This window comes from Microcebus murinus, chromosome X (genome assembly GCF_040939455.1).
Source record: "Microcebus murinus isolate Inina chromosome X, M.murinus_Inina_mat1.0, whole genome shotgun sequence".
Classification (NCBI taxonomy): Eukaryota; Metazoa; Chordata; class Mammalia; order Primates; family Cheirogaleidae; genus Microcebus; species Microcebus murinus.
The window spans coordinates 105,683,080-105,702,561 of record NC_134136.1 but is presented as its reverse complement, the minus strand read 5'-3'; the positions used below and the strand labels follow the sequence as shown (position 1 = coordinate 105,702,561).

The 19,482-nt window shown below is 35.5% G+C and overlaps 1 protein-coding gene across 19 annotated transcripts in view; it reads left to right on the top strand.

Annotated features, from left to right (window-relative positions):
* DMD (dystrophin) overlaps window positions 1–19,482 on the top strand; it is a 2,109,452-nt gene that overhangs the window by 2,037,413 nt on the left and 52,557 nt on the right. For 11 of the 19 annotated variants that reach the window (XM_012756891.3, XM_012756894.3, XM_012756895.3 and 8 more), the window contains 6 exons: window positions 6,941–7,107; window positions 9,722–9,833; window positions 11,242–11,378; window positions 12,061–12,099; window positions 16,392–16,457; window positions 17,518–17,583. In XM_012756891.3, the coding sequence (XP_012612345.1) occupies window positions 6,941–7,107; window positions 9,722–9,833; window positions 11,242–11,378; window positions 12,061–12,099; window positions 16,392–16,457; window positions 17,518–17,583 (587 nt within the window). The remainder of the gene's footprint in view (window positions 1–6,940; window positions 7,108–9,721; window positions 9,834–11,241; window positions 11,379–12,060; window positions 12,100–16,391; window positions 16,458–17,517; window positions 17,584–19,482) is intronic. The other 8 variants (XM_012756892.2, XM_012756901.3, XM_012756905.3 and 5 more) reach the window with 2 other exon arrangements.

Here is a 19,482-nt window from a genome sequence, read left to right as displayed (position 1 = left end):
CATATGTCCTAAGTCTGGGTATAGTCTATTAGCCTTTTGTGTGTGATACCATCACAGACAAACCAACAGAGAGACATTTACTTTAATCTATAAAGTAAACTTTGGGCAGTTTGAGAATGTACTTATTTTATCTTCTACTCCTTAGTAAACAATCTTGGTAAGTTTAATTTTTTGCTCTTCAGGATGACTAGGCATTTTTAAACATTCTAATTTCATTCAAATTTTATAATCCTTTTATTTATTGTGATCTAATTCTAGTTTAATTCCCACTTACTATTCAATTCAGCCAACTTTTACAAGAGGTCCAGAAGCATAGTTCCTATATTTAAATAACCTGCAATTTAGGAAACAAACTAAGGAGGTATTGTCAAGTGTTGTTTCCAGGATGGTAGTTTCTTGTTATCATCTGAGAAGTACTGGGCACAATCATTTACATAATGTTCACTTTTCTATATACAGTTGATCCTTGAACAACATGGATTTGAATTGTTTGGGTCCACTTGTACACAGATTTTTTTTTTTAACCAAATGTGGATCAAAAATATAGTATTCTCGGGATGTGAAACCTGAGTGTATAGCAGGACATCTTTTTGTATGCATGGGTTCTGCAGGGCTGTCTGTAGGACTTGAGTGTGCATGAATTTTGGTATACATAAGGGAGAGAGGTGTGGGGGTGGGATTCTGGAACCAATCCCCTGTGTATATCAAGGGATGACTATACTAATTATTTCAGTTTAGTAAATATTGACATGATTTTTACAACCCTCACATTTGAGATGCCAATTGCCTTCTCTTAAAAAATACAATGTATATATTTATGGTTGCTGGGATACAGGATTTGCTGAGAAACCTTCTCATTGCATTTCTTCTGTATCCATGAATTGATCCTATTATTCTGAGAGAAAAATGAGTATTCAGATTGACCTCCTGGCAGCCAGTTGGCCCTTCAGTGTCCAAGGGTTTATAGAAAGCACATCAGAGAAACCCAAAAGTTATTCTGAACCCTGGTAAATCCCCTACCTCCAAACCTTCATGTAATGAATGCCATGTGAATTTATTATATTGGTAGTTAACTCCTTTTGCTAGAAATTCCAGATATTGAGATTTGTTTAGCTATGTTTGTATCCTATTACATTTGTATAAGATGACATTTGTATGAAGCCACCCTCCAATCAGTTGTAGCAGAGCAACAGCAATGACAATTGATTCTTTCCCCTAGTCTTCATGCTATGGACAGTTGCTTATAGGTGAGGACCAATAGTAAAGAAAGGGAAAACCAAAATAATTCCAAACTGTGGCTATCACAATGGAAGGAGCTATTTGTGTGTTTGAGCCATAGAAGAGGAAGAAGGGGGTATTACCAAAACAACAACAAAAGCAAACCAAAACAAAGCCAACAAACAACAAAACCCAGGGCTAAATGACTTTTCTAAGAGATTTTGCTTAGGTGGCTTGAAACTGGCATTTAGGGGTGAGGGCAAGGTCATCCTCGATACTGAGAGAAGAATATATCTGAGGCCTATGTGTATCTCAACAAATAATGGTACCTACAAATATTATCTCAATCCAATGAATGCCATCATATGTGTCTTTTGACCTCAATAATTTCCTACTCTTCCAATCCTCTTCCAATCTACCCCTATATATTTTTTCTAGAATGATTAAAATGTAATTTTAGCTGGATTTTAGTTCTAGTTCTGTTGGAACTTTATAAAAACTTGTCTAGTCTTTAATTCTTTCCTTCTTTATTGCCAGACAAAAGCAGAGGGAATATACTACCAGGATATAGAATAGTTTGTCATAAAAATGAAAGATGAAACAGAACAAGAATGCGAATTCCCATATCTTGTCTTCAGTGCTGTCAATTGGCATAGGCGAGCAGTTTTGAAAGAGCCAAAATGATGGATCTTGCATCTTAGGAGCTAGAAAGAAACTTGAGAATTTCCAACCTTTTTAAGCACAGAAGAATATATAGTATTTTGAAAGAGGAGAACATTCTACAGCTTCCCTTGGTAATTCACACTAATGCTTTAACAACTTTCAGCATCAGGAAATTCTTCCATGTGAGTTACAGCCTAAATTCTTCATGCTGCTTGAGCCTGTTTCTTCTTGTTCTGTCCTCAGTGGAGGGATTGAACAGCTGGTCACAGGTCCCTATGCAAGAGCCTTTCATATAATTGAAAACTGTTATTAAATTGCTCCTTCAGCCACTCTTTCTTGCTTGTTCTCTCTTTCTTTCTTTTCTTTTTTATGGCTAAATAATCCCAATTCCCTTAAGCTGTTCTCAGGTCTTTCAAACCCCTTAATTATCATTGTGTCTTTCTGCCAAGCCTTGTCTAAGTTCCAGGTCAGTTGTAGCCACCGGAATTAGACACTGTTTTCTAAGAAGGACTTAAACAATAGCGAGGATAATGAGATAATTTCCTCATGCTGTACTTTCTATACTTTTAGTTATACATCACAGACGTGGTGTTTCTTTCTTTCTTTTATTTTTTACACCTACATTTTTTGCTGACTCATAGTCAGATTTTCCTCCCTGTCTTTTGGAATGGACAGAAGATTTGTTATTATTACACCTTCTGTATTAAGTATGAATTCTTACTCCGGCAGCATGTCTTTTAATCCATCATTAAACAGGCTGCCATTTAAGCATAAGTTAGAAAAAATATATAGGTTCAGATTAAACACCAATAAACCTATGTTTTAAATAGGCACAAATGAGTAATTGTTTTCCAATTTACTGCCTTTCTATAATGGTTTGTCTCCTGGCTAGAAAGGGTTATTTTGCTAAAGTTGTTTTCTAGACCAGTGGAGCAAGAGATTGTTATGGTACATACTGTAGCTAAACACTTGCAATTCCTTTGACAAAGTCTCTCATTATGTCTTTGTCTACATGATGGAGAAACATATGCAGCAAAAACTAGATGATAATATAACTGGGAAGACTCCTAGTTCTATAACCAGAAAGGACTGAGTCATGGATTTGTATTGACCTGAGGTGCAGGCTGTAAGTGGTATGGGTCATGTTTAATCTTGGCTGTTTGATATTTTCACTAGTGGCTTTTTAAAATAAAGAGAAAACACCTGTTTCAAACTAGAAGTTGCCCAAAGTTGGGAAGAATAGCCACTCTTTATTGGCCATAAGAGTCAGGATTCTTAAAGATATTGTTACAATTTTACAATGAGCTCAAACTAACAGGAAAGTCCTTGAGAGATGTGAAAGGAAAGAAATCCCAATTGGATAAGTACAGAGTGGAGGAATCATGGGAAACAACCAAGAACAGCATTTCACATAATGCCCAGTAGGGCATTAATACTTTGTGGTATTTACGGGCCTTATAAGTTTAAAAAGGACAAAGGTCTTGGGATCATTGAATCATAAGTGTGGAAATTCTGAGGTCAAACAAAGTTTAACGTGTTTCTTTACTGATGACCTTCTCAGCTTTTAATATGTTAATATGCGTTAAGAATTTTAAGAGGTGAATATTATGTGCAATGTTTCCTTAATTAATTTGACCTTCTTTTCATGAAGCATTTTGCTGGATGATTGATCTGCTAGATGCACTGGGAAACACTGACTCAGAGATTTTAGTTGAGTAGGAACCCTATGTCAGCCTACAGTACAGAACAAAAGAAAGTAATTGAATTACATTGTCCAGAGAAATGGGGGTATCATTCCCAGCAATCATATTTGGAGAATAGTTTTCTAAAGGACAATGGCTTATTTTGCCTTATGGCCATGTTATATGGGGAAAAAACAAAAGGAATGAGTATGAAGAAGCATGGATAGACATGAAAGCTCTGGTTAAATATTTAAAGGGCTGTGCAAAGGCTGAGAACATCTGGGTTTCTGGTCAGATGGATAATGATAATGTCTATAGCAATAGCAAACATGGTTCTTCCTATGTGCCAGACACTGTTCCAAGTAACTTTCATTTATTAACTCATGTAATCTTAAAATAACCCTATGTGGTAGGCACTGTTATTATTTCCACTTTATAGCAGAAAAAAATTAAAACACAGGGAGATAAGTTATTCTCCTAAGGTCATACAGCCAATGAGTAGCAAAGCTGAGATTTGAACTCTATTGGTTTGACTCTGGAACTTCTGCTCTTAAATGCTACGCTGATGGATTTTAGCTCAGTAGGGTCAAGTGCTTTTGACAGGTACCTGAACACAGATGTTCAAGATCACCCTTTAAGGATATTTGCTCTCTCACATGGATGGGATTTATGGAATGCCTGTTAAAAACACACCGGCATAGGGTAAGAGTTTGGACTCCATAAATGCTGAAGGTCTTACAGCTCTGTGGTGCCATTTGAAAAGGATGAATTGACTTGCATGGTCCCTTTCATCTTTAGATTCCATAATTCCTTTTTTAAAAAAAAATTTCCACAAAGTACCTCTATGATAGCACTCTACACAGAGAAAAGTGCTCAATAAAAGTTTTTGATCAGAGGTTTGAACTGATAACATCTTGCAGCTAGGAAATCCAAGGTTAAACAGTTCATTATAATGTTGTTAAATTATAATTAGGGATAAAGACTGGAGTACTGCTGAAGTGGCCAGTGTTGTAATTCAAATGGCCTATCAGTCTATAACCCTACTGCCTTTCTATCTGGAATGGGGATTCATCTTTTATTAGCAAACCACATTCCAAGAAAAACAATATGGGTTTGCAGTTCAAATACTCATTACTTGTGTGATACTAACTATCCCATGTCATATATTTAGTCAAAATCGGTCATGGAATAAGTACTGCCCATTGGTTCTTGGCAAAAGCAAATGAAAATAATCTCTGGAGAAAGCACTTTTATTCTAGGACTCAAAGTGTCTCCAAAAAATATTTTAAGGTCAGTGTCATACATATCAAAACATCAATTAGGCACACAAGAAATCAAGGTGAGTGAGAACCAGCAAAATAGTAGACTATAGAAGCACACCCACAATATTTTCATATTTCAGAATTATTAGAGTTGTTTTGTTAAAAAAACTATGTTTATGCTGTTAAAAAAATAAAAGACAGCATTGGAAAATATCTGCAGAGAACTATAGACTTTTGTGGTGACTATCTTTAAAATGACCAAATAGAATTTCTAGATATTAAACAGTATAATGACCAAAATTTTATTTTATTTTATCTTATCTTATTTTATTTTATTGAGACAGAGTCTCACTCGGTCATCTGGGCTAGAGTGCCATGGCATCAGCCTAGCTCACAGCAACCTCAAACTCCTGGGCTCAAGCGATTCTCCTGCCTCAGCCTCCCAAGTAGCTGGGACTACAGGCATGTGCCACCATGCCCAGCTAATATTTTCTATTTTTTAGTAGAGATGGGATCTCGCTCTTGCTTGGGCTGGTCTCGAACTCCTGACCTCAACTGATCCTCCCGCCTCGGCCTCCCAGAGTGCTAGGATTATAGGAATGAGCCACTGTGCCCAGCCCAAAATTTTAAGCTTCATGGGTTTGTAGTAGACTGGCTGCAGCCAAAGAGAAAAATGGATACCCAGACAGTAGGGCAGAAGGAATTATTGAGAATGAAGCATAGAAAGATTTTTAAAAAGGGAAAAACTAGGGAAGGCCTGTTTACAGAAATGGAGATTAAGAAAGTCTAACATTTATCTAATAGAGTTCTGTAAGCAGAATAGAGAGGGAATGGAGAAGAGGCACTATTCATTGAAATCATGACTGAGAAGATTCCAGAGCTGATTAAAAGCTAAGCCACATGTTCAAGAAGCCCAGTGAATCCTAAGCAATCTAAATAAAACCCTAGAAACACAGCACAAGACAGGAAAAGGACAGATTACCTTTATAGGAGCAACAGTCATCTTTACTACTGACTTTTCAACAGTAGCAACAAAGTGTGATAAAAGTGGAATAATATTTCAGTATGCTAAAACAAAATAAAAACAAACAAAACCCCAAAACCTTTCACTCTAAAATTTTTATACGCAATGAAGATAGTTATCAATAATATGAATTTTAAAAAAAGGTATTTTCAGACAAACAAATCCCAAGAAATTTGCCACCAAAAGCTAAAGGAAATTCTAAGGGATATACTTCAGGCAGAACTCATCCCAGATGGAAGATTTGAGAGGGAAGAAGCCATGAAGAGGGGGTGGAAAAAGTGGTCAATATATAGATCAATCTATTAAACAATACAAAAAATTAAAATGCAATATTGCAGGGTTAAAAATGATAGAATTAAAATGTATGACCACAGTAACATATAAGTCAAATGATGGGTAAATATACTTTGAGTTTTCTAAGATCATTGTACTGTTTAGACTTTGAAAGAGATGCTGATAGAGAATCAACAGGGAACCATGAAACAGTCCTGGGGCAGGACGTTTAGATTCTGTTATCAGCTCTGCTGCCAGATGTATGGCCTTTGACAAGCTACTTCTCTAATCTACATCTCAGTTTTCTTGTCTGTAAAACGAGGCTTTGGAACCAGATGAATTTTAAAGCTCCTCATTATGAGTCTATGAGAAGTTGATTCTCTAGGAAAAAAAAAAAATCAGTAGTTCCTGAGTTGTTGGAGTGTTTTTTCTTCCTTTGAAATTTTATCAATAAACATGTGCATTTCACTTCTGGCTAATTTTTATATATCTGTTCAAAAATCGGAGCTAAGTATAGTCTTGCTCAGGTGTATATTTTGCTTTACTTTTCTCATTTGTTGCTTTTATTTTGTTGTCATCTAGTAGCCAAAAAGAATAACGGCAGTTAACCACATCTAGGAGTAGACAGCTTATATGGATGCTGGAGGAACATTTGCAGAAATAAGCTATGAAAAGCCAGCCTTGCTGTGCAACTGTTGTTCTTTCTTTTTTTTTTTTTTTTAAATTTATTACCTAGACTGACATATATCTCCTTTATTTTCTCACCTTCTCTTCTTGTATCCTTTTGCCCTCCTTCTCTTGCCCTCCTGTCTTTGCAGGCTAATAATAAGCCCGAGATTGAAGCAGCCCTCTTCCTAGACTGGATGAGACTGGAACCCCAGTCTATGGTGTGGCTGCCCGTCCTGCACAGAGTGGCTGCTGCAGAAACTGCCAAGCATCAAGCCAAGTGTAATATCTGCAAGGAGTGTCCAATCATTGGATTCAGGTATTAGGAACAAAAAAAAAAAAGTCATTTTTTCCCTTATCATTTCTTACCTTTCCGTGACTTGATCTTTTATCTCCTGTGCCAGTTGCTGTTAGTTTGTTCTTCTCCAAAATTGGGAGAGAAGGTGATGGGCTGGAATATCGATCACTCCTGTCACTCCCCTCATCACTGGGTTATTTTGGTGGATCTGACTCATTAGGCAGGTGTCCCTTTCCACCTTCCCTCTTTAGCTCTTCAGAGCTACATATTTGGTTGAATGAGACCGAGTGCCTGTCACCATGGAGGTATTATAGATTTAACTGTACCTCCTCCTTCTTGGAACCAAAACATTTTTCCCATCTCTTTCTTCTTTTTCATGGTCTTTTCTGTTTATAGAAACTATCTAAGAATCAGTTATAAAACTAAGAGATGATTCTGTTCCGGGAGGAACCATCATGGTAACTCAGTCTCATTTACTTCACACCAATTTTTTTCCCCTTAAGTAACAAGAATTGTTTTTGGCATTCTGGAACTTGCTTCTTTATCTGTGAATCTGATTATACTCTTTGCATAGTATCCTCATGAACTTCTAAGGGAATAAAAAGTATGCCAGTAAATGAAAGATTCACAAAGCAGCTTAAAAAGCCAAGAAAACATTCCTTATAAATTTAAAAGTGAAAGAGCTAGGAAACATAGGAGATTATTATTTTGATATTCTTAAAATGTCATGGAAAACAATTGGCTCTTAAACCTTTAGCGCTGTTGACCTGTTTGTGGAGACAGAATATTTTAAAATGAATTAACTTTATTCAACAATAATCCTAAATCCAAATTCTGAAACCATGATGTATTTAAACATGAGGATCAGCATCAAGGTTTCCATAGTGATGAATAAGCCACAAAGTTGTAAACTAGCTATATGGACTATGCCTGTGCTGAATCCACTTAGCAGCTGAGTAAATACTCTTTTCTAGTTATGCTTAGACTTGTTTCATTACTTTATTTTCTAGTAACTGCTTTATACCATTGTTGTGACTTTTGTTCATGGTGCTCTTCTGTTAGTGTTTATCTTTCCATACCTTATACTGTTTACAAAGAGACTTCACCAAAACCTTTATAAGTTTCTAAAGCCTAGTAGAGAATAGTAAGTAGGCAGTGCTTACAAAGGACACCTTCTTTCCTTCCTGGTTTTTGGCAGGTAAGAATGATGCCATTGGGGGTGGGGGAATCCACTGGTAACTGTATTTATTACATTTGTAACCTTTCTTTTCGCAGCTTCCTTAGCTAGTGGGATTTGTATACAGGGGAAACTTTTATAAAATAAAAAAGGAAAATGCTTTGGAGGATCTAAGAGAGCATTGTCACCTTCAATTCTTTTGCCCTTATCAAATCATATTATTTTAGGACTCAGCACTTCTCTTTCCTGCTTTCCCCCTCTCGAAAGATGGTTGGGATCTAAAAACGTGGCTTTTCTTCCCACTTCCCCATATGTGACATAAGAATTATGTTTATTTGAATTGGCTAAGGTTCTTATCTGAGAAAGTAAAAGGAAAGGGGAGTAGGAAACAAAGAGTATAGTATTCTGAGAATGGGAGGGAAATGTACCAACTAGCATTTACGGATTATAAATTCTTTTTTTTTTTTTTTTTTTTTTTTTGAGACAGAGTCTCACTTTGTTGTCCAGGCTAGAGTGCCGTGGCGTCAGCCTAGCTCACAACAACCTCAAACTTCTGGGCTCAAGCGATCCTCCTGCCTTAGCCTCCCAAGTAGCTGGGACTACAGGCATGTGCCACCATGTCCGGCTAATTTTTTCTATATATAATTTTTTAGTTGGCCAATTCATTTTTTTCTATTTTTATAGTAGAGACAGGGTTTTGCTCTTGCTCAGGCTGATTTCGAACTCCTGACCTTGAGTGATCCGCCTACCTCTGCCTCCCAGAGTGCTAGGATTACAGGCGTAAGCACGTGTCCGGCCATAAATTCTTTCATCTAATCCAAGTTGAATCTTTTCTTGGTGCTTTACTTATCATTTGTGGATTATGTGGTAAGGGATTTCTGAAAAGAGAAAGAGATAAAAGAGATCATGCAAGTGACTATTTGAAGTTGAATCATGTCAGTCAATCAGAAAATGTAATTAAAGCAAGACTTATTTTAATTGAGAGTTCTTAAGTTTCTTTTGTCTTATAAAATGGCTTTATCTTTATAAGTTTTTGAAAATAATTGCTTCAGAAAACTTATGTCCTTATGATGGGTAAAGGGGCATGCACTGCATCAATCTATCTCTCCTGAAAGTTCTTTTAAATTTGAGTATTTGGTCTTCAAAAGACTGGAAGTTTGCCAGTACCTTCCTACTTAATCTCAAAGAGTTCCTAGTGGAGTTTAAATAAAAGCTGAGTTTTTCTTCCCTCCTTCCATATGTTTATAGGATAATCTTTCTGCTAAAATGTTTTGATACTGTAGGAGAGGCACCAGAGAAATCTGGAGGTAGGAAGTTAATCACTTACCTTGTGGGACTAATGAACATTGCGTTCTGTTTCTAGAATTAAGACAATGTGGTAGAGAGTTTATTAAAGAGTGTTCTTTGGGAATTTGACTTGAAGTAATACATATGTGTTTGGTTTTGTTTCTTTACTAGGTACAGAAGTCTGAAGCACTTTAATTATGACATCTGCCAAAGCTGCTTCTTTTCTGGTCGAGTTGCAAAAGGTCATAAAATGCACTATCCCATGGTGGAATATTGTACTCCGGTAAGTTAGATGGCTTCCTGACATGAGAGTTAGTTCACCTGGGATAAATTTTAGTTTTGTACAATATGCAGATCATACGTAATGCTGTGATTTGTAAGGTCCTCAGATGTTCCCCAGCTAAAGTGACTCTAAACTGTAGGCTCCAGGATTTACCCTAGCCCTGGTGCCTAGGGGAGTGCCTGGCACTCATGGAACATGAGAAGACCCTCAGCATAAATGGGGTTTTCTTCTCTCTGCATGGTTGTAGAGACGTTATCACATTTATTTTGCACAGCCCTAGAGGTTGTATGGGGAGGTCTATGGCCATGAGGCATGTTGGGTATGAGGGATGGTATGTGGGTTTCCCAAAATTCATAACTTAACACTTTTAATCATTGTTGCTCACCTTTTATCTGGCTTATATACTAACAACATTTTTAAAATCTGTTTTATATACTAACACCAACTAAATGCTGGGTGTTTACCTTTTAAACTACTCTGTGTGAAATAAGTATTCTTATTTTTTCTCCCCTTGTTATAGATGAGGACTGTGAGGTCCTGAGGTTAAATAATTTGCCCAAGTTTCTATAAGTAAGAGGTAGAGCCTTCTCCTACCATGTTGTTTTAAGAAAATGTTCAATGGCTAGTAGAACTTTGAAAACTCATTGGTGAAATGGCAAGGGCTGGGTGGCCAGACAGACCCTAGTATAAATCCTATGTTCTGTAAATTCTAGGTGCTTGGTATTTAAAGTATGATCAGTCACCAGCAATATTGGCATTACCTGGGAGCTTATTAGAAATACAGAATCTTTGGCCCCAGCCTCTGACTTTCTAAAGTAAAGCCTGCATTTTAGCAAGCTCTGCAGGTGGTTCCCTTACACATCAAAGTATGAGAAGCTCTACTTTAGAGCATTTTTCTCTTCCAGCATCAAAGTGATTCTCCCATATACTTGTCTGTCTCACTATTATTCCTCTTACAAAGATCGTCGTGTAGAATGTACCATGCCATGAATAGACTGATATTTAGTGGGTGAAGCATGATGTCACTGTATACTAACCAGTTTATAAGATACCATAAAGTGTAGTAAAACGTCAGGTCAACTTTTTGACCTTAAGACTTCTATAAACTACCATTTATTGATTAGCACTGTAGCTTGTCTACTTCATTTATTTATCATAACAACTTGGTGAAGTATTATTGACCCCACTTTACAGATGATCAGAGCCTCAGAGAGGTAAATAACTCACCCATGTTAGTAAACACCAGACCTGGTTTCAAAGCTCATTTGTCTGATTCAAAAGCCTTTGCTGGCAACCCCCACACCCTCCTTAATGACAAAATAAGTGCCATATGGCAGGAGACTGCAGTGATCATTTGTTTTGAAATCGTCCTCTCCTAAATCTGATCTCACCTTAACTTCCCTTTCAGACTACATCAGGAGAAGATGTTCGAGACTTTGCCAAGGTACTAAAAAACAAATTTCGAACCAAAAGGTATTTTGCGAAGCATCCCCGAATGGGCTACCTGCCAGTGCAGACTGTCTTAGAGGGGGACAACATGGAAACGTGAGTAATGGCAAAAGCAAAACAGACTCTCCTTCAATGTGTACTTGAACTCCTCTCAGCTGAACACCCTCCTTCACTCCTAAATGCAAACAGTCTCTTTTATTTCTTTCTTTTTATTTACTTGAGCTAAAAAGAGAAAAACAAGCTGATGTTCAATTGCCATTTTCCCATGTCTCTTGACAGTTACTTTTTCCAAAAGTTAAACTTTATCACACAGGGGGGGGAAACACATTACAGCCACTAATTGCCTTACAAAGTTTTTAAGAAATATGGGACTGTTTACAAATGAGTGATTCCAATATTTCATTTCGATTTTCCTCCCTCACAAATCAGTAGATGTGTGTCTTTTTTGTATCTGATTGTGTGGTCATGTCTAGTCACTTTTTTCTACTTGGGAGAAAATGTAGTCACAGGAAATGACTTCACAGTAAGTAGTAATGATTCTCACGATCAAACGGATGCTGTTTTCACCTCTTTTAAACCTACTACTCTTTTTCTTTTCTGATGGCAATCACACAACTGTTTGTTTTTCTTTTAATTCACTTTGCACCTTTGTTTGGCTGTTGCTTTCCATGACTCATACTTAATTGGTTGGATTTTATTTATTTTGGCTTTTCAATAAATTTTTTTGTGGCTGAGTTTGCCTGTGTCTCTCTTCACCACCTCATTTTTTGTTTTGCAGTCCCGTTACTCTGATCAACTTCTGGCCGGTAGATTCTGCGTGAGTACTTTGCTGAAGGGTGCTGCTACCACCAACACATTTGCTCGCTTGGTTTTTTTAAAAAGAATTTATTCTGTTTATTTGTTTTGTTTTGCTTTCTTTTCTTTTGAAGACATATTTGTTTCCCTTCCTTCATTTCCATTTTTTTTTTTTCCTTCTCTTGATGAGACTTTGAGAGTGCCATCCACCACAGATCAGGAGAATCAGAGTGGGGTTTTCAGGTCCTCCACCTGGTAAAATCCTAACCAGCAGAAATCCTGGCCTGAGTTAAAATTAAAATCAAAGAAATTATAGGGGTTTTAGTTGTATTCCTGGAAGACGTGTTTATGTATTTCTTCAAATAAAATCAAGGATGAGCCTCCTGATTGTATAACCTTCTTTAGCCATATTTCTTGAGATTCAATGCTTTTAAGGCTTTCCAAAGGATGATGGTTTATATCTTAGGGCCTGTTATAAATGGACTATTAAAAAATCAACAGAATTTGTATGATGTTGAATTTGGTTGAATAATTTCAATGAGGTGTGCGGACTTTTTTTTTTTTCTATCAGTTTACGCTATGCTATTTGACTAATCTTTATATACTGACTTTCTAAATTTTGAATTAAACTCATTTTGTTCTCCTCTCCAAACTAACTATTCAGTCATAAACAGTTATACATCTATCTACTCTAGGAGAAAAATATACTGTAGTCTTTGTTATTACTATTGGTGTGTATTAACAATACTAATATTAGATACCAACAGATGACTGATTTATTTCAGAGTTTATAATGTTAGAAAACCCTTTGGGGGCCTTTGATTTTTGTATTAGTAAACAAAGTGCCTATTTTAGAATTATATTGTGCATGGTTTTTATAACAAATTTTTGATGTTTCAAAGTATAGTTTATTAAAATATGTATTTAAAGTCAGACGGCTCTATTATATATAAAGGGGAAATGACCAATTTAGAAGATGGGCTTATATGTAAGAATTCAATTTATTTTCATTGGGTCTTTTTTATTGTTCCACCATGTGATTTAATTTAAACTAGATCCTTTTTTAAAACCCTATAGTAATAAATGCAAACTGTTAATTGAGGTTTAAGATTTTATTGGCCTAAAAGAAGTAGAAAGCTTCCTTTTCTTCTTTAAACCACATTATTGTGGCCCTTAATTTTGAGATATGGTAGCTGTAAGTAGTGAATTGCTTAATTTCTTTAATCACCATGCTTAAACAACTTTGGCAGTTATATATTCAATTATGTTTGCTGCCTATTGCTAATTGTTTTTCCTGACCTAGGTAGTCTGTTTATAGAAGTTTCATAAATAAGAAAGTTTTTAACAATTGATATACTGAAATTCTCAGCTTGATTGGATCCTGATAAGTGAATGGATTCACTGTGTGTTGAAATAAGTTTAACTAAAAGACAAATATGCCAGAGAACAATTTTTTTAAATGCATGGATAAAGGTAGCACAAAAATAATAGGCAAAGAGTAACGAACAGTTCCTTGAAAAGAAAGAAGAAGCTACACATACACTAATGAAAAAAAAATATAACTATCAGTTTAAATAACTTATTTTAAGTAGAGGATGTTTGTCATCCTTTAACTTTGAAGCACTTTAAAATTAATAATATCCTTTATTAAAATATCTTCTCTAACAGCTGAAACACACCCCCGATTTGCCTTTTAATGAAAAGTTTGTTAGATTATTCAGAAATAGTGTGAAGTTCTAATTTTGAGGAAGAAAATAAATTCAGCAGATTAAAGTCTATGTTTTCTTTAATGCCAATACTTTTATTAAAGTCTTTACTCATAGGATTATAAATAATATATAAAATAAATTGTAAAGCTATCCTATTCAGGCATAAAAGCCAGGTCCTAATGGGTTTTATTTTGCAAGAATTCTATCTGAGCTTAACAAATCCTATAACAATGACAGTATATAATCCATTTAATATAGATCACAGAATTTGAAAGTTTCCTGAGATATAGATTTTTTGGTTTTCCTTATTTGCCTGTGTTCATCATAGTATCTTAAAGTAAATCTAGCATAGGCCTTTTACATTCTTTGTCCATAAGCAGGACAAACAATATTCTTTGAAATATTCTGCATTGAAACCTCAATGAATGTAAACTTATTAATGGAATTTTCACAGGAGAGAACATGGTCATGGTTTGGATGGAATTGGCTGAGTGGGTCATTAACTATAATAGGAAGTAATCCTTCTGGGTATATGGTTTTGTATTTAGGAACGGGGAAAGAGTATTATTACCTTCCTTTGGAAGTGTTTTAGAAGGCTTTGCACTTAGTTTTGTTTCTGGACTAAGTGGTTTTGTATTTTTACTAATTCTCGGTTTTTAAATGATTCTTCTCGGATCAGTACTCCCGTTTGGCTCATTTTCTGGTTTAATAAGTGCTTCTTTTAGTGTATATTTTTTAAGATTTCTGGTTATTACGGGTTCTTGTGCTTATACATGCTGTGATAGGTGCTATGTACATTAATAAGAAAAATAACATGGAATTATCCAAGAGGCTAAGAATTAAAGCTCTGTATAAAATTTTCTGTATAAGATTATATTAAAGTGTTTTAGATTTATATGCCTACTTTTTTTGGTGTAGTTATGCTCTAAGGTCTTAGGTTTTCTTTCTTCTATATACTTCTAGGGTATCAACTATTAAAAAAGCATTACTAATATATTTTCCCTGATGGTGGGCTTTTAGCTTATGAAAAATATGTAACTGAAAGACTGGTATGTTTTAGAATATAGTGCTTATAAACCAAATAATCCAGGTATTAATTTATCTTGATCTGCAGTGAAAGTTTCCAAATAAACCTTAGCATTTTTCTAATAATGGACTATTCCAGGGTTCTAGAAAATTAGCAGGTTAATTCTCCAAAACTATAGTTGAAGATTCACATGGAAATCTTTGGATTTGCCTACTAAATTGAGTAGTCATCCTTTTTTGTTTCCTCATGGCAATTTAAACATCTTTGTAATTCATTCCAGTTTGAATATGATTACACTTGACCTAGATGACATTGATTTCATAAATAAAACCTTTATCTCTCAGGGAAGAATTCCAGTTCCCTAGTTATTTGCTGTAGTGTGTTGTAATTATCTTATGATATTGTATCTTCATTAAGAAATATGAATTTCTAGCACATTTCCTATGTAAGTCTAGCTACTGTAGGTAACTACATTTTATCTTTTCTTTCTTTTTTTTTTTTTAATGTAAGAAGAAACAAACATATTCTCCTTAGTATTCAGACCAAGTCCTTCAAAGCTGCTTGGACATTGAGCTAAACTAGAGCCCTCACTGAATACATTACTGTTGATTTTTGGATTCGTGCCTTTACCTAAGGGCTTTCTGTGTCAGCAGAGAAATGGAAGAGACTTTTTGTCCTATTCCAATTAAAACAAAAAGCACAAGCTCAAACTGGTTTTCAGAACACATGAGGTTTTTTTTCCTAAGGTTAATCCAAAAAATACTATAAAAACTTCAAGGATAATTAATAGATCAAATATGAAAGGGTGAAAAATTGTTAACCCTACTAAAATTCTAGCCAATAGAGCTAAGAAAAGGTAGGTTTTTATATACAAAAAGCATATAGATTATTCACACCTCTTGTTTTCCCATCTGTGTTTGAGCACATGATATCTCTAATAAGTATTTTAAAAAATCACAATATAATCTTGGGTCATTCTATTTTGTTCTCTAAAGTAGTAGTGCAGTTCTGCTGCTAAATTAGTATATATATTCCCTTATTACAAAAGTGCATAAATCAAGACATTTTGATACATGGAATTTTAAGACATGTTGGACTGGAGTAGCCCCCTTTGAAACTAAAATAATTGAATGTAAATATACTAGGCAAATGTAGAGTTTCCATTCAATAAAAAGGCAGTTAATAAATGGCACAAGGTTAAACATAAACTGTTTAAAATATTAAACCACATATTGCTAACACAATTTCAGGGCTATAGGATATGAGAAATTATAAGGTAGGAGGATAAAATGCTACCTAAAAATTGTCTCCAGTCTTTTCTATAACCAAAACTGTCCAGAGAAGTTTTTGGTCTCTCTTCATGGCTTTGGATAAAAGCAAAAGTATGAGAAATCATCTCTCAAACCTGGATTTTAAATACTTGATGATATTTAAGATATAGAAACAACTAAATGTGTACATTGTCCATAGAATTAGAATAAAAGCATTTTAGGCCATGTATATAGCATAACTGTGTGGTGGGTTTATTTCTCCATTAATGGATGGTATCTGTAACTAATCACATTTTCTGCCTTATAGGCCTGCCTCGTCCCCTCAGCTTTCACACGATGATACTCATTCACGCATTGAGCATTATGCTAGCAGGTATGAGACTAGTTGAATGCCAGGCAAATATTGATTGAAATAACTAACCAAGGAAAGCTAACCTATAATAATTTAAAACAAATCTTTTCTTTTTGCCCGATCTTGTCTGATTTCTACTAATCAACTTGCCCTCTAACGTGCATGCCGTTCCACTGCATGTTGTTTTTGGACACCAACAAGAGCATTAGTCCAGAACAATCTTCCCTAACCCTGGCCTTTAAACATTTCCGGTAGCCTTGTTATGTTTTTTTGTTTAACCTCCTTAGAAAACTGCTAGACTAGATCTTAATATATGAAGAAATGATACTGTGTTATGTGGAGACTATGAAAGCACCAGCTTTTCATTTGTGTTTATTTTGATATACTGTAAAGAAGAAAATAATTAATTTTCCCAATCTTTGCACCTTTCTGTCCCACTTTCTTTATGTTTGAGATAATTTTTATACCTGAAAACTGAATTACTAATTATAAAATATCTTATGCTTGTGAAATAAATCTGCAAGAGTTTGGTTAACTTCTTTTAAAGTTGTAAAAAATATTATTGTCTGAGGTGAAGGAGATTTTTAAAGGTAAAAATTGGTGGCAAAATGTTTAGGGAGCTTACTGTACATCCATCCTTTATCAATAGTCAAACTGCTGGACATGCTTAGCAGTCATGGAAAACATTAGCATGAGTCTGCAATCAGTGGAAAGCATTAACTGTCTTAAAACACAAGGAGTAGTGAGTGTAAGGTAGGGAATGCATTTGTCGTCAGGGAAGCTTTTCTTTTGAAAACAAAGACCTGTTCTCAGTGAAAGCAAGATTGATCTGTGGGGGAAAAAAACAACTAAATACAACTTCCTTTAGAATTTATATCATAAATGTAAAGCTACTGACTAGTTGTGGTCTACCACACACTGCCTCAAATAGTTTTAAGCCAACACACACATCCTTTAATTGAAGTATTCCTTTCTCTTCTTGCCGTGATTTATCCTTTAGTTTTCAGGAATGTTCGATTAGGTCTTGAATAGATTCTAAGAAGTCACATAAGTTTTAATGAGCTTTTACGTTTTTTATCAGGCTAGCAGAAATGGAAAACAGCAATGGATCTTATCTAAATGATAGCATCTCTCCTAATGAGAGCATGTAAGTATCCCATCTCTTTTTACAAAATGTTCCTGACAATGAAATTGCTTTGAGGGATTTAGAGGTAGGATAGCACAGGATATAGGAATCAGCATCTTATTCATTTGATCTTTCAAGGAGCCATTCATTTACTTTTTGTCTTTAACTCTTAACAGCCTGGCATGGAATGAGCTCATCAAAATTTTGCCATTATTGGTATTCCAGAGTAGCAAAAATAGTTGGTCTTATTCTTATTTAAACTTATTTCCCACCATATTATTACAATTTGCAGAGTCCCAAAGACTTATATTAAATGCCTATTGTTTGACCAAATCTGCCAGATATTTCAAGGGTTAGGGTATTAATTTTAAATTGATGGCTAAGTAGTATTTTCTCCACTCATGGGGAGTGGAAATATGATCTTGATATAGCATTGCTATTTCCACATGGTAGGTTAGTTGGGATTTTTCCTTCAGAAATCCAAAGTAGTAGATTTTTATGATTTAGCATCTTAATGAGATAAATAAAGTAAGGCAATCTTGTGAAGGGTTTCCAGAGGAGGGAGTACAAATTCAGGGTGTAGTTTGTTAGTTGGATGATAAGCCATCCCTGTCAAACTTTAAGGAGGGAGATAGAGTGGTGTTTAAAGTGGCAGAGAACAAAGCTATGGCAGGGAGACAGGCTTCATTATAGAGTAGGGACACAGAGGAACATTGCTGTGAACCAAGTATCTGCCAACTGAATAAGTTAGTAGAGAAAGAAGAAATCTAGTCAAAGTACAATGATGAATTTAGTTTGCCGAGTTACGGATATCTTACCCATCTTGTCATGGAGCATCTAGGCAAAAGGAAGAATGGTAAATTTATCATATGTAGTTGGTGTGGCAACCCAAAGTTATGCTCAGATGAGAAAAGGGCTTTTATGAGGCTTAGGCTGAGAGAAATAGTATCAAAGCGGCACTTAATATATATTTATATATAACTAGTTACTGAAGACATGAGAATAAATCTCATCTGGTACATGAAGGTGATCAAGGTCAATAATCAGTCATTTGTATAAGACTTAGTTACTTCAAACAAACAAACCCCACAACCTTTTCCCAAACATAACTGTGACGCATTCTCTTCCTTAGCTATAAGAAAAACTATTAATGGGGGTATTAATATATAAAATGCTTTGACAAGAAAATGCGTGACCAAAGAATCAACCACATGTAGATGGTTTGAATGATTTGCTTCTTTGGCTCACTGATTTTGATATTAGAAGTTCTAGCACGTTCAAATTAATTCAAGTTGTATCTATATAACAGTGGTTGTCATTCATCACCTGCCTAAGAGAACAATAAGAAAAGTATAATTACAACTATTTGTTATAATTAAACATGAGAAGTTCTAGGAATAAAACTTCAGAATTTGGGAAGAGGGATAATGTATTAGATAGGTGGTAAAACTGCTTTTGTTTCATTTTCAAATGAAATTTAGCTTTAGCTCGTTCAGGACATAAAACCCATTTTGGGCCGGGCGCTGTGGCTCACGCCCGTAATCCTAGCTCTTGGGAGGCCGAGGCGGGCGGATTGCTCAAGGTCAGGAGTTCAAAACCAGCCTGAGCAAGAGCGAGACCCCGTCTCTACTATAAATAGAAAGAAATTAATTGGCCAACTGATATATATATAAAAAATTAGCCGGACATGGTGGCGCATGCCTGTAGTCCCAGCTACTCGGGAGGCTGAGGCAGAAGGATCACTCGAGCCCAGGAGTTTGAGGTTGCTGTGAGCTAGGCTGACGCCATGGCACTCACTCTAGCCTGGACAACAAAGCGAGACTCTGTCTCAAAAAAAAAAAAAAAAACCATTTTGACTCAGTGATGGATGGTAAAAATCATGATATTTTAGGGGACAGGTTTGGGGAAGTGGTTTGGTGG